Source organism: Stegodyphus dumicola, chromosome 10 (genome assembly GCF_044657685.1).
Source record: "Stegodyphus dumicola isolate Sdum_Otavi_A_Nest chromosome 10, ASM4465768v1".
Taxonomy (NCBI): Eukaryota; Metazoa; Arthropoda; class Arachnida; order Araneae; family Eresidae; genus Stegodyphus; species Stegodyphus dumicola.
This window is the reverse complement of record NC_140777.1, coordinates 146,664,296-146,680,434: the sequence shown is the minus strand read 5'-3', so window position 1 is coordinate 146,680,434 and position 16,139 is coordinate 146,664,296. Positions and strand designations below refer to the sequence as shown.

General features: G+C 32.1%; 1 protein-coding gene across 2 annotated transcripts in view; it reads left to right on the top strand.

Moving 5' to 3' along the window:
• Window positions 1–498: 498 nt before the first annotated feature.
• The window catches only part of LOC118201097 (uncharacterized), a 69,605-nt gene continuing 53,964 nt past the window's right edge, over window positions 499–16,139 (top strand). For both annotated transcript variants that reach the window (XM_035373134.2, XM_035373125.2), the window contains exons 1-3: window positions 499–1,147; window positions 5,318–5,441; window positions 11,905–11,963. In XM_035373134.2, coding sequence (XP_035229025.1) covers window positions 641–1,147; window positions 5,318–5,441; window positions 11,905–11,963 — 690 coding nt within the window. In that variant the 5' untranslated portion in view covers window positions 499–640. The remainder of the gene's footprint in view (window positions 1,148–5,317; window positions 5,442–11,904; window positions 11,964–16,139) is intronic.

Sequence of the window (16,139 nt, the reverse complement as noted above, 5' to 3'; positions counted from 1 at the left end):
TTTCCTTGAGAAAGGGAAATAACCATCTATGAAATTTTTCCGAGTGGTATTTTATGAAAAACTAAAAGTAGGAAAGGAAATTTTTAAATCAGGCATATTTCTAATGCTTCTAAGTTCTTTCTCATGGTTTAACTTAAAATCATTTCTTAGAGTAATCAAAGTTATTTTAAACTTGTTTTATAAGAAAGAGTGTTAATTAAACCTTAAGACTCAACTTTTTAATGGATAATTTAGAACTGGCAAATTTTAATATTGGCTGCTTCTCAAACACCTAAGACGTGCAGTTTCCTAACGTTTGCGTTGTTGATGACATATAATATTCTAAAAGGGAATTATTGTTTCATGTTGATGCTGAAAATTAAGAAAAAAAAAGCTATATGAAATATTAGAAGAGTTGTTTAAAATGTCAGTGAAGAAGAACTTATTCCATATTTAGAAGTGGGAGAAAAAAAAAAAAAAAAAAAAAAAAAAAAAGGTCTTAAAAAGAATTTTTGACTCAGCCATTGGAAATAAGATTCCCGGATGCTGTCACAGTTACAGTGTAATGGCGGTGTGGTTTTAGTTCGCGAACGCCATTTCTGTAATTTATCTGGATTTTGTTATTTTACGTTTATGTGACTAGAAGTATTTGTAATGAACCATGGTTTGCAAAGAGGAGGTATTTTTGTGGTTTCAGAATCTCAAGGGATCGAAACGTATCGAGGCAATGTGTGGATTTCTCAACATGTGTTACCCTCTGGAGTTAAGATTTTATGGGACGTGTTTAGAAGATATAGGGAGGCGAGATTTCTACGCTATTAGAGATGAAGAAATAAAAGCAAATAACTTAGCAGAAATTTCGAATATCCGGAACATTAGTGACCCTACTTCGAGAAGCAAGCTAATTATTACTTTAAGCCTACTTAATTCTTCTAATATGATTTGTGCAAAAGAGTTGTTCAAGATTTTATCAGAAGAAATAAAAATTGAAAACTTAGCATCTTCAGGAATTTTTGCAGATCCTAAAGTTGTAGAACAATATTTACTCATTTTAACGCTTGCTCAACATCATCCAGCGTTTACGTTTATACAGCAAACTTACCTTAGTGATTTGAGTATTTCTTTGGAAAGTTATGCTAGGGAAATTAATCCAAGGACTAAATATGAGGTAGGCGTTTAAATTAGCCAAAAACAAATTATTAGATCTATGAAACCTTCAGTTTAAATAATAAAACGTTTAATGTTAAAAATGAGATGGCGTACTAAGTGAAGTAGCCATTTAAATTCACAAACAACGTGTCGTGTTTCAATCATAATACCAAGTAAGGTTTAATATTGGAAATAAAGAGTGTCTTGAAAGCAAATATTTAGTCATGCTTTTTGAAACTTATTTGAATTGTATTGAATGGATTTCGTAATGCACCGGATTTCTGTTAGTTTACCTGTGTTGTAGTATTTCATTTGTACTTAATGTGTAGCTCACTGAAATTTTATTACAGTTTTATAAAATATTCGCGACATATAAAAATACAGTTAGAACCACATTTCATTTTGTGCGTATCCTTTTTTATATGTCGTCTGCTTTGTAAACTTGCCAGCTATGAAGGGTAAAATAACTTGAATTGGAAATTTTATTTAAAATTGAGTTTAGAAAAGAATTATTATAATTCGTAATCCCTGTATAAGATAATGTATAGAACTACTGCTTCTAGCCTAGCAATAAACTTAGATTAAGAAGGTAATTACTGCAAGTTTTAATTTTTGTGATAAATCTGTATTAAGGAAATTGGTAGTATGATGGAAATTAATAGATTTTAAGTGTGTAAATAATAGCCTTTCCCATCATGGTAATATACTGTATTTCCCCAGCTTATATTTTATTGATTTTATGACCTGAAAATCGAGGGAAAAAATTATGTGAATAATTTAATTTTTGAAGAATGTGGTTAGAGTAAAAGCATAACAAAAATAAATGGTCGTAGATAAACTACAGATAACTGTCACAATATTATTTCATTAAAAGAAATGTACACCCAATTAGAATACACAGTTACATAACATTACAGTACCTAATAAGATGCCTTCAAATTTGCAAGCAAAATCTTGGTCTGAATGTCATTTTTCTTTGCTTTGCTGTGATTGGCCTCTTCTTGTTTAGGCTGGCTTATAGTTCAACAGTTAAAATGAATGGTTTGGCATGACCTTTACAGGTAATTTTCAAGGATTTGTCTTTTTTAGTAAGATGAAAACAGTCACAGTGTGTATGAATCCATTTTAAAGTTTAGGGGAGTTTGTTCTCTGAATGCATTTAAAAGATGGAAATTCTGTGAATATTTTAAAAATTTTCAGAACGTGGGACTGAAAAGCTGGGGGGGGGAATACAGTATTAGTTAAATCCAAAAATTTTTATTATTTACAATGAGCTGTGGTCTTTTATATTTTCATCTTATCTCGGCTGCCTTTAAAAAGCAATATTGTAGCTTAAATTTTTTAAATGTGCTATTGTAATCTTTTAATATTTGTCTCATTTTTCAATCTCTATTTAAATATTTAAGTAATAAAGAGTACGATATACAAGGTGGTCATATAAAAACCTTCTTCAATATATGAACCACTAGTGGCCTGTTAGTTCAACCAATTGAAATGAAATTTTGGCTACTGTTATTTGAAGGTATGCACTGAAGATTGTGATGATATAAAATGGTAGAGCTATCACAATTATGGTTATAGTGAAAAAATTTTCAAATGGCAACACCCTTCTTTTTACCTGCAAAAATTGGTCAGCACATTGAAGGAATTCGCACAATACGCATATGATAAAAATTGGCACCACAAAACATTTGAATGAAAGATCATTGTATTCGACCAATGACAACTTAAGATGGAAGAGGGAAGAAAAAAACTCATTGGAATTGTGAGTTTTCAGTGTACCCACCTTTGCAGACGATAATACGTTGCATGCGGGAGATTGTTGTCAACAATGACGAACACAACATTGCTGGAGAAATCTGTATAATTTCATGTTTTATGGTATTTTTCATTTCTTGCAAATCTCATGGATTTAATGTGCATGCCTTGCATTCAGTAACACCAGAACCAGAAATCCATTGGAGTTAGGTCAGGAGATCGTAGTGATTGCAACACTGCAAGAAATTGTGGAATTTTATCTCTGCAACAGTGTTGTATGCTGAGCACTTGCGATAGAGCACATTTTCAGACCTATGGAAGTGACCTCTTCAAAGAAATGCGGACCAAGAACAAATGTCCATGCAATGCTGCACCACACAGTCATAAGTGATTGGAGCTTCATGTAAAGGCGCTGGTGCCACTTTGCAAGGATTTTCGTGAGCCTTGTGAATGCAGTTCTTTGAATTAGCGTGTCCATAATATCTGCAGCGATCACCTGGTATCTTCATCATATCTGATAAGGAAGAAATTTGCAAATTATATGTGCTGTATCTCGTCTCCAGGTTATAACATTTAGACGCACTGGAATCGATAAGGAAACATCTGCAGAACAGAGCACAGAAGCTTGAGGACTGTGTTGTACCATTCAACCAAACTGCAAGCAATACTCCTTGCAGTATGCAATCAATGGACCTGTAGTAATTGTAACTTCCACAACAACGTATTCAGTTTCTTCAAATTTTTGTATCAAATTATGTAAAGTTTTTACAGAAGATGGGCTTATCATTTCACCGATTGCTGCTTTGGCAGCATTTTTCCTGTTCAGATAAAACAGCTTTAACCGTTCACCTCATTTTTTCCATATAAGTGTTATCCTTTTAGCATGTTCTAGCATCTGTTTGAAGAAGCAAGCTTCCCACTCTGCTTATTAAAGGTTTTTCACAAGCATTGCTTTGATCATGGTGCCCTGTGATTAGTGATTTTACGGTCTGTCCCTGTGAATTATGAAAGTGCATCAGTGCCCCTACTGTGTTATCAGTGTCCTTTATGATGCTTTTTGCAAATGTTTTAGGCAGCAGTTTTTATCATATTTGTATCCTTCGAATGCCATTTATGGTTTGTCAGTGCATTGGTTAATTTGTGCAGGGGGAAGAAAAAATTAATGTTGCCACTCAGAAAATTTCAAAATTTCGTTCTCTCTCACCATAACTGTGAGAGCTGTACAGTTTTAAATCATCAGAATCTCGAGTGAATACTTTCAAATAATGTCTGAATTTTCATATTGATTGATTGAGTAGATAGGCCACGAGGGGTTTGTATATAAGACAAGTTTTCTAATAACTAGCCTGTATGAAAAGGTGTAATGATGGTTTTGGCATGCGTAATAAATGTTCCTAATTGAAATTTTTGACAAAGTCCTAAACCTGGATTAATACTGAACGAGGGTACATTCAGTATTAATGTTATTATGTATTCAAGCAAATATATTAGGGTACTTTCTTATTATCTGCATTCAAAATTGAAAAGTTGCTGATGACTGGAGAGAGACATTTGTTGTGTATCTTTTCATCCATTTCAACAATGTATCCAGTGCTGATTTTTTTTTTGACATTATTCTTTTTTCATCGAAAGCATGCACACTTTTAATTTTTTGCAATGTAGTTCTCATATGCATGGTGATCTATTGTTGCTAAAAAATATTTAGTAATTTTCACAAACTGAACCCTGTGCAGAACCTTGGCAACAAAATCTTGAAATCAGAAGGAAGACACTTGGTGTCTTTAAGCTAGCTACATTTTGTTCAGTGTGTGCAGAAATTGAAGTTCAAGATTTTGACAAAAGATGCAGTATGCATACCACCACTATGCTGAAACGCTGAAATTCCCATAGGAGGGATCACAATCTGAAGTCGCAATGATAAAAATAGCTGCAGAGATGGAAAGCTTCTACATGCGTAACTGGATTGCTGAATAAATACTTTTTGGCAATGTCGTGCATTACTCTGTCAATGCTTTTTCACAGCTTTTCAGTGGGGATATAGATAATCAGATTTTTTTTTCGACTGCCCTCAGAGCTCTTACCTTGCATTATCACAATAGAAAGTTAAAGAAGCAGTTCTATTTGCTTTTTATTTCTGTATTGCAGAGTTTGTAATTAGTATTTCATTAAATATATGATATTTATATGTAATAAAATTATTTTTGTTAAATAACACTTTACCAGATTTAAATTTTTCACCATTTTAAACTTTTCAACTATGGGCTTTTTCATAGTTTTAATCCTTAGCTTCAAAGGCCTATCAAATGGAACAAATCTGTGAATTTTACTTTTTTTTATAAATTCTTATTTAATTTATTCTGCCATTTTATTTAATATTCTGATAATTGTCACAAAATTTATTTCACTAAAATTTTTATTTGAATTTTTATAGTATGAAGAGTCATGTATGACTGGTCTTATTTTTCCTCCTGTTGGAGTAACATCTGTAGGTGTATGTGAAAGAGAGACATGTAATAATTCACCGCATTCATATCGTTATTCTCAACAAAATCATGGTAAATATTTCTGCTACAATATAATATTTTTGTAGTTTTGTATTCCATATATATTTTATTGTATTGTCATTAATTATATTTACAAATATATATTGATTTCATGTCTATCTTTGAAGTTCTGTTCTGATTTCATTACAGTCGTAAGCATTCATCATAAAACTCTGAAATTTTTGGAGCATTTTAATGAAACAATGGGAAAGAAAGTAGCTTCAAAATTTATCTCTAGAGGATACATTTACTGCTATATGCAAAATTTTACATTAGACTACAATGTTGATTTGTGTAATCAAAGCAAAACAGTCAAGCATGGTGCATGTCTTGAATTTTATACATGGGGTAAAATATATTAGACCTTGCAAAGGTGATATGTTGTCATAAGAAATCAGGTCTTTCAGGTAGCCTTAGAAGCAAAAGTGAAATGAAATCAAGTCCGGGGACTAAGCTAATGAAGTATTAGGTAATTGTCAACTGATAACACTCTCATTTGAAAAAAAAAAAAAAAAAAAAAAAAAAACAAGACTTCTGATTAGTTTAAGTGTGAATGAGCACTAACTTGCATAAAGACTGTTTCATGATCCTGATTTGCATGCCATGTCAGAATAATAGAATTCTCCAACAACAAAGCGTATCATTATTTGCTGTTAGAGATTATTGGTAAAAGTTTACAATTGGGTGCCCCTTGTTTTTTGGCGATTCTTTTTTGACGCCAAGATCAGCACCAGTAAGACACAATTTCAAGATGGCCGCTACATAAAACCAAAATAAGAAATCAAAGAATTGCATAAACTCTGTGTCCATGTACACATCAATCTGTTTTCACTTTAAAAAAATCCCATAATTGCACAAACTAGGCATTGCGCACTGCTTTGAATTTGACCATGTACACATGAATCTACTTTTATTTTTAAAAAAATCAGGAGGCTAAAGCAAAGTTAAACTATCATGGTAACCAGAAATGAGATTTCATCGCCAAAATTTTACAAAAATTTGTCGCTAGTCGAAGGGGCACCCAATTCTACGCTAGAGCCAGATTGGTATGTAATACATAAGAGCAAGCTTTCTAAAAAAAATCCATGAATAAAGATGCTGAAAACTGTGATCAGTATGTAGGACAATTTGGGCAGTTTGCCTGGATAATGATTGAGGATATTCTAGAAATTTTTTTTAACTCTGACATCTAACTGCTTATATGATACACCAGACACATGTGTTGGCCTTGGAGCCACTTCTGCTTTTGTCCAGTGCTCTTTACCTAAAGTGACCACATTTTCATTGAGACAAAGTTAGTTATGAAAGCAGACCAATAATTCAAAAAAAAATATTTTATTGTATACATTCATATATTTGTCTATAAATATACAAAAATATATTTATTATTAACTATTAGTGACTATAAAAATATTTGTAAAAACTATAATTTGAATATTATGTTTTTTAATTCATTTAAAAATTTATTTAAAAAAATTATGATTTTCTTTCACAGTTATATTTTTTATCGAGTGAATACTTTGTAATAGATTCGTATCATTTATTAAAATGTCGTGAAATTTCTCACATAAATTGGTCAAATTATATTTTACGCTTAATACAGATTTTAAAGTTTTAATGCTCAACTGTGTTTTTTCATTAGTCCATAATTTTTTTATACTAGAAAAACACGTTCTGTTCCTGCATTTATTAATGAAAGGGAGAGCCCGTGTTCTACAATTTTCAAAATATTTTCATAAGGAATATTATTCTGTTTAAAATGAAGGAATAAACTCCGTCCATTTTTTGTTGTTTCCACATTTGCAGACAACCAGCATTTAATTTTTTCTTTAGTAACGTATCTTTTTACCAATGGCACCTAATCAAAAAGATCATTTTAACAAATATTATTTTTTCAGAAAATGGTTACTAATACAGTCAAAAGTTGTTAATTCAGACACCCATAATCCGGAATGATCTATAATCCGGACCTCAAAGCTACAAACATTCTGCGCGACGCATGCGCGTAAGACCTTTACGGCTGCGAATATGCGTGTGCGCATGCGCAAAATACGTTTGCGAATGCGCCTTTAATGTATAATGGACGGTATAAACTAAGCTAAAATTATCTAATTCAGTTAATGTTGCAGATTGCGTTGTTCCTTAACCTTCGAATTGGATCCGGCTTATTATTTTTTGCAGACTGTTAGAGCAATTTTATAAAAGTCAGCTTGAGCTTTTGATTATGTCAAATAGAATTTCTGATATATATTTACTAATGTGTAAAGGATCTACAAAGCGAAAGTATGTTTCGAAGTCCATTAAACAAAAAGTGGAATTGCTGGAAAAAATGGATAACAGCATGTCCTTTGTTTATCTAACCATTCCAAACTCTGTTTATCAATTTCACGCTGCTCTGCGTGTGTGGGGGAGGACGTCGCGGCGCGCAATGAACTGGAAGTTGATCTGTCAGCACTATCCTTATCTTCAAGCTAGATGTTTTTATTTAATTTAGCTTATAATTCCTTACTAAATGTAGTATTTCATCTCGATGTACTCCGTGTTTGATATGATTTAAATCAAATTCCTCGTCATTATAATTCGCTTCCGATAGCGAAGAAAGTGAGACAGAGGCTATTGAAAACGAAAAAATTTCGATTGACAAATTAGTGGGTATTCTCGACGCAGCAATTATAGGACTTGAACAGCGGAACTTTGTAACTGAACAAGAAATTTTGTCTGTTTATAGAATTAAAGAGAAAGTATTATCACATAAAAAACGAAGCAACTTAAACAACTTACATTGAAAGAATTGTTTAATAAAGTAAACAAATAAATATTAAACTTTTTTTTGTAAATTTTGATACCCTTTAGATCATAATTGTTCTTTATTTCATAAATTATTCATATTTTTAATTTTAGAATTTCTGCATGCCATCTTACCAGATTTAAACTGATGATCTATAATCCGGAATCGCTGAAGTCCCGACGAGTCCGGATTAACAACTTTTGACTGTTTATTAAAAAGATTTTTCCACATATTCCCAAAAAACCTCCTTTTTTTTTTTAATGTCACCCAATGAAAATTTTTAATATCCTCAAATTGAACTGACCATTCTTCATCAATATTCCAAGATATTCCAAGCAGTTATTATAAAAATTTCTGACTTTTTCAGAAAATCAAGTTGTTTAATGGCACCTTGTTCTTCCAACCTAGTGATGTCCTTTCGAATAACTAAAGGAACGTAATCATTATCAATTCTTTCTCACAATTTTGTTTTTAAATTATTAATTTAATTTGACACTTCTGTAATTGAAATTTTGTCCCCTTCAATAGTTTTCACAGCATTGTGAAATAATGTAGCTTGGTCGTGAATGAACTGAAGCTAAATTTGTGATGTGTCATTTTCAAAAAAGAGCTGCAATATTCTTGGACATTTATCTTGTGATAAAAAGTATGATTTTAATGGTTCTTATATTTAAAAAATATTTTCTACAGCTGGTAAAAGAGCTAGCCATCACGTTTTGCTGTAATCAATAATTCTTTTGTATTCGATTTCTGCATTTTCACAATAATCCTTCAAACTTTTGACACGCACAGTATATATAAATACGAGTAAATTTTTTAAATAATATTTTCAACATCCACTGAAAGTAAGTCAGATGCTGTTTGTATAATACTGTGTAGAACGTGCGCTGCACAACCTACTCCAATAATGTTTTTGTTTAAATGTTTGATAAGTTTTGTAAAAACGTTATTGATGCCTCTTCTAGCATTTCCACTAAAATTTGCGTTAGTGTTATCCTTATAATAGGCAATAATTTTATTGTTCAAATTACTCAATTTAAAATAGTACTTATTGAATCAAAAATTATTTATGAAGTTTCACTCGGCAATGAAACAAAATCTAATATTCTAATTTTAATTTCTGTTTCTGAATCAAAAAGGTCTAACAATTGTGGGAAATAATTTTAAATCTTTGTGCTTGGAACCATCATAATATATGGATATAAAAGTGCATTTATCTAATTCTTTCTGCAATTGTGAAAACAAATATAGTGAATAAACATTACAAATAATTGCTTCAACATTTGTCCTTGCACATGCAAATTTTTTGTCGTACAATGTTTTGATCATTTGCGACATACAATCGATCTGAAACTTTGATTGTGATTTATAGTGTGGAAAGCAACTAGCCCTTCAGCTAATGCTAGCTGTTCCTTTAACAATACATATTCCTTGACGAGCCGTAATGAAAATGATAGAACACCAGCAAGTAAATCTAACTTATTACATTGCCTAATTTAGTGTACTGTGCATCCATTTTATGTGTTTTTTTTTTTATTTATGTATTTTTATTTCTTTATAATTACTATAATAATTAATAAATAATAGGTAGTATATTTTTACAGTACCTTTAAAGTAAGAAATGCGAATGTTTTCTAAAAAGCGGGACATTTTTAAAAATCGGCGGGACGCAGGACTGTCCCACCAAAATCGGGACGTGTGGTCACTTTATCTATACCTGTACATAAATACATTTCCATCCTCTTGTAATTTGCATGGACAATGATACTGTTTCTTCAAACTTTATTATAGTTTCAGTTGTTTTTAAACCTTTTTGAAGTCTGCAAATTTTCTGGGGCAAAATTATTATTTTGATGAAAGAATTCTTTTTAAAAAAGCACCCAATTTGGAAATTTGGTATTACGGTTCAGAAATAAGCATGCAAATGATTGTACTAAAAATGTTTAAAAACAAGCTTCATCATGAGCCATTTGTTTGTGGCATGGTTTTTCAAGAATAATCAGGCCATGTAGTTCCCAAAATTAGTTTGTGTGTTTGTTATTGAAAAGGATGTGGCCTCTAGAGATGACTGGGCACTTACCACTTAATTTCATTCTTATTCTTTCAGTAACATACTCTTAAAATTTCATAGTTGTCTGATAAATACTTGCATTTTGCAAAATTTGGCCCAAAATCTTAAATATCATTTTGATCTATTGTAAATTAAAGTTATTTCTTTGCTGTTGCTTATAGCATGTATTATTTCTTTCATCTTTCATTTTCAGTGTTATTTAAAATGTATATGTATACAATATATTTTTAATAACATTGAAAATGAATGACGAAGATATATTACAAATGAATTATTACAATTATATTTGACGAAGATACAGATATTCATAGATCTGTTAATTGATGACTGAGGCATTCATCATCTATGCAATGTAAGACCTAGTTACATCATCCTCATTTAATATTTCTTCTGATATTCCATGAATTGGAAAATTAGTTTTTCCTTGGTGTTATCCAAAAATCCTTAGGTTTGTAACACTCATCATCATGAAATTTCTTATCTGGATGTAAATTTATGCCAAGCCTTTAGAAAAATATCTGCAGGCACATCCTGTCAGTATCTTTGACACACACACACCGGATATTAAAATATTTCTAGAATTCTACATGTTCCCCCTCCCCAACATCAATTTTAACGTAGTTATTTTATATCTGCATTTCAGTACAAGCAAAATTCGGATATCCATCAGAATTAGTGTGCTCATTTCGCTGTGATGGATCTGCAGTTTTGAGAAAAGTGTAAAATGGAGGCATTATAATTTACTAAAACTGTAGTTTTGATAAGCCTTAATAACAGATGCAATAAAATAAAAGGCTGCTTCAGATCTGAAAATGCAATTTGCTATGTTAACAGAATTTCCATGGTCCCTTTCTTTCCTGCTGCTATGCCAACAAAAGAAGAAAACCAGTGTGAGCATCCCACTCCAAATAAATATGTCTTGGGGCTTTATTTATTGTTGGTGTCCGACAGAAAAATCCTAACCCCCACAACCACTAAAAGGCTACAGTATGGTACTGGCTAACACTAACATAAGGCCAATCAATGTTATGTCATTGACCACGGTGTGATTGTCCAACCTATAGGTGTTGAAAGTGGCATACGGGAATCTAATAGATAGGAAAAAATTACTTTTAAAGCATGCATGCTAGATACTGTCTGCTACTGAAATCAAGGTACTCTTCCATGCTAAACTGCTACTCTGCATACAGGCAGGGTATTTATAGCTTTTGACCTGCCTTCGAGAACATTCTCAAGAAAACTGGTTAAAATTCATTCTGAATGTTCTCGGTCCATTAATGGCATATCGCTGATATGTCACCAAATTTGGCAGCCTTGCCATTTCTGGCAACTATAACCCTCAATTTGTGGGGAAGCTATCTTACTGCAGCTGGGCATTTCATAACAATATGATAAATTATGGCGATAAATTTCATGACTGTAGAAGTAGTAAGGCTAAACAGTTGATAATCGTAGTTTAGAAGTACATTACGTATATGTGGTAAATAATGACAGTGGTGTGATTTAACTAAAACATGTTTTTTAGTGAAATTAATTTGATGTAATAAATAACATTTTTCTGTGTTCCTTTTTTTTTTAATGTAATCATTAATACATTTTGAATTATTTGTCTTCAGCTCGCATAACAAATCTGAAGGTCAAAGCTACTCATAAGAAGATGTGTGTAAGAATAAGGGTATGTATGATAATTATATATAAATATACAATTAAATTTTATGCTGTTAAATACAGATATATTTTGTGTAGTTGTGATTATTAGTTATGAAAGTTAGAATGAATAGCAAGACTAGATATTTGGGCAAAACTGGAGATTATGGGCGCGTTTTCGAAAAATCGCCAATTCACCGAATGGGTAAGTTTTGTGCGTTTTAAATTTCACTAACTCATTAACTTGCCATGTTAGATAGTTGCAATTTTGAATGAAACTTGTAAACATGCAAAGAACTCATATCTGAAACAAGTTTGAGAAAAACAACGAAAAAGTATTTTGAAAGAGTATTACGAAAAGTTAATAATTATGTATGTAATATTAAGTAAGGGATCAGTAATATTAAGAATGTTCTTAATATATATCGGAAATTTTTAAAACAGTAGCAAAAGGGTGTAAAATGTTTTATCACCAAATTAAAGAAACTGTAATAAGCAGTAAATCTGCAATAAATTATGAGAAAACATATTAATTCACATATAAGCTAAAACTTTAAAAAATGCAGAGGAAAAACAAAGATAAAATATTTAAAAAAAGCTATGGTTAAACAGTTTTAGCTATGTGATTTATATTCTTACAACAAATTTTGATTTATAATAAACAGTAGAAAACTATATTTGTTCATATCTATGCTAAAATGTAACAATACAATGAAGATAAAATTCAAAATGGCATGCTCATTTCAACCACGTGCTTAATCACATATAATGTACTTGCATCTAATGAGAATTACTTTGATTATGATTTATACTTAAATCTCTGTTAACTCAGAAAGTTTAACAAGTCTATGAAAAAGTAATAAAAAGAATCTTACCTTTTCCAATTACACATTTGATAATTGTGCATATAAACAAATGTATAGCTCTTAAAAATTCTAAGGAATGATTGCTTGCAGATAAATGCACCTACTTTCTTCGCTACATCTACTCAGCCAGGTGGGAATCAAATTCATCTTTTACCTGTACCCATCAGTACCCTTTAATTTTTTTTTTTTTTTTTTTTTTTTGATAGCATTCCATATGCCCTGGATAGAATTAGTATGACACCTGTCGCGGGATCCTTAAAATCAAGACTGTGATTTTTCACTAAAGTGCATGAATCCCTCAACGTTAAAGCAGTCATATGACTTTCAATAGTCCAAAATATTTTCCTTCATAATCTTTAACAGGCATTCTTTCGATCACTCTTCAACCACACGAAAAAACATTTGCTCGCTACACTTTCAATACCTCCTTTTCTTGATAAGCATTCTTTTGATCACTCTTCAATCACACACGAAAAAAAAATGTCGCTCCCTTTTCAGTACCTCCAAACACCAGTTTACCTTCCATGCACACATCTTCCATTCTATCAAATTGTAGCCACTCGTATGCAACTAATCCATAATAAACTTATTCGTGTATTTCTCACCCCACAAATATGTTAGTTGGAAGGATCAGACTCTCTCTCAAAAAACCAAGAATCGTTTCTTGCCCTTCTTTTGTGCTTGAAGGACCAGACACATTACACCTCCATTCACACAAATCTTTAACATCTCTTCTTTCAAGTAATTTCATACTATTTTTGCACTTAGGACATTCATACACATCCTTTTCTTGGAACCAAATCAAATAAGCAAAGTCCATATGTTCAGCTCTTTCGATGCCAGCCATTTGACTCACAAAGTTATCTATGAGAAGCACAGTGAAATGACAAATATTAAAAAAGCCTGGTTTAATGCTATATGCTGTAACCCTAAACCTTAACAGTTTTCGCAACTTAGTGTAATTTCAATAAAATGGAAGCTTCCAGATTTTGTGAGATTTCGCTTCACATGGTGACTGGCCTATAATCTGAATCATTAAGTACCAGCGCCGGCGCAAGGCTATCGGGCGCCAGCCAGCAAAATAGCCGAAGTCAACCCTTTTTTAAATTTTTATATAGGAGAAGAAAATTTTTTGTAACAATTTATCGAGAAAAATTAATTTTTTTGCATTTCATATTTACAATTTTTTTCTATAATTTCTTTTGCATCTATCTCTTAATAGATTTCATACTAGAAACACTAGCAGGAATGCTAAGTAGTATTCTCAATATGACCTTCAAGTTCGGAAAGCACCAATTATTTGACACAGTTAAGTTTAGAATATTGAATGGGTCATTCATACCGGCTGTAAAAATTTATTTCGAAGCTACTATTTCGTCATGAAGTTCTTCTGCTTTAATATCTTTATTGTCACCACACTGTAACAATTTCTCTAATTTACAGCATTTCATTTTCAAATTTACATTATCAATTTCTGATAAATTACCCAAGAAACTAAAATTATCGCAGTGATTTTTCATTGCATCAAATTTTTCATTTAATGATGCCTAAGCCAAAATTCTAGAAAAGACATTTATCCTAAAATTCTTTTCTGGAGATTGAGGGGATTTGTCAGCATGCTCGTAATCGAAGTACATTTCATTTTTCTTCGTCGGACTTCTTTAACAGTTTTAAACTGCGGCTCACCATGCACTTCTTCACTAAGTTGCTTGGCTTTCTCAAGAATACTCTAGTAATTGATGTCACTTCTATATTCTTCAATGAATGTTTTTAAATTACTTATTGCTTTTAAGCCTAGTGTAACGCTCAGACTCTTTTCTTGCAATTGTTTTCTGTCAGGATTAATTCTGTTAAGCAAATCACGCCAAAGTGTCAAGGATAAATAAATAAAAAAAAATAATAAAATGGATTAAATAATTATAAATAGAAAGTGTATTAAGTAAAATAAAAAAAGCACATACATCATCAAATGGATTTTTCTTTTCCAGTAGTAGTAAGGTTATTCTGCATTGATATTTTTCTTCACCAAATGCTTAATAAATACAAAGAAGGAATGTGTAGATGATACATAACACGCGCTTTCTGGACACATGGAAAATGACCTTCATATGCTACTAAGTGCAGAGAAGAGTTATTTTAAGTTGGGCACAGTGTCTTACGTGTGCAGTTGGTGTAAGTACGGTATTACCTACATTTCTTTACCGCTTTTGAAACTCGAACTTTTTTGTGTGACACTGTACCGAACGATTGATGGATGGTCTGGAGAGGAAAGGTGTGGGGGGGTCGCAAACACCCATGGTCACTGTCCTGTGTAGCATTCAAGGTACATTTATTTTTCTTCCTTGGTAAAAAGCACATTCTTTTACATTAAAAAAAAAAAGAGAGAGAGAGCTCTGTGTCGTCGGCTGGTCGGCGCCCGCCTACAAAGAAGGCCTTGCAAAGCCTGCTTCCGCCGGCCCTGTTAAGTACTATTACAGAGATGCCAACTCTCCCGATTTAGGCGGGAGACTCCCGATTTTCAACCGCTCTCCCGCCAACCCGATTTACAATATATTTCTCCCGACTTTTTCTTATTCTTAAAATTTCTCATGATTTTTATGGAACTTAGCTTAATACTTTGTTATATGAACAAGAAAAAAAATGATTTTGGACGTCTGAAAGCAATTGAATTTTCTCTAGATTATATCTAAAACAAAACCATGAGAATTTCTGCTTTGTGAACGAGAGCATACGTATCCAGAAACGTCATTCTCCTATGGGCATCAAGCTCCACTGTGTGTCGTCTGGCATATATTAGCCAATGAGCGAGCACAAAGCAAGCTCAAGGCTGTTATTTGGATGTTCGTTAGTTATTTCGTTCATCTTGTTCTGAGTTGTGTTAGTACACGTGCCTTCGAGAAATAGTTTAGAAATTATCTTTTTTTGTTGTGTCTGCAAAAAATTTGAAATACTCCTGTATGTTTCAAAAATAGTACACATTCCTTCCATTATATTCTCAAGAAATGTAATTAAATTTGCAATGTGTACCGTCTGTCGTTGCGATTTTTTGATTTCGCATGGTGGAAGGGCGGATGTTCTCAATCATATGTGTACACAAAAACACTTTGACAACGTGAGTTCTTTTGAGAACTTTATATTTTTCTTCGGAAACAAAGGACCAAGAAGTTATTAATGCAGAATGTCTGTTCTTTGCCTTTTTACTGGAGCACAACCTGCCACTGAATGCATAGGATCAAAATCAATTGCAAGGACAAAAACAGGGGCAATTGTTAAAGAGATGGGTTTAAGAAATAAATTTTCAGTTATTGATTGCATTAAAACAGCTCCGTTCTGCCTCT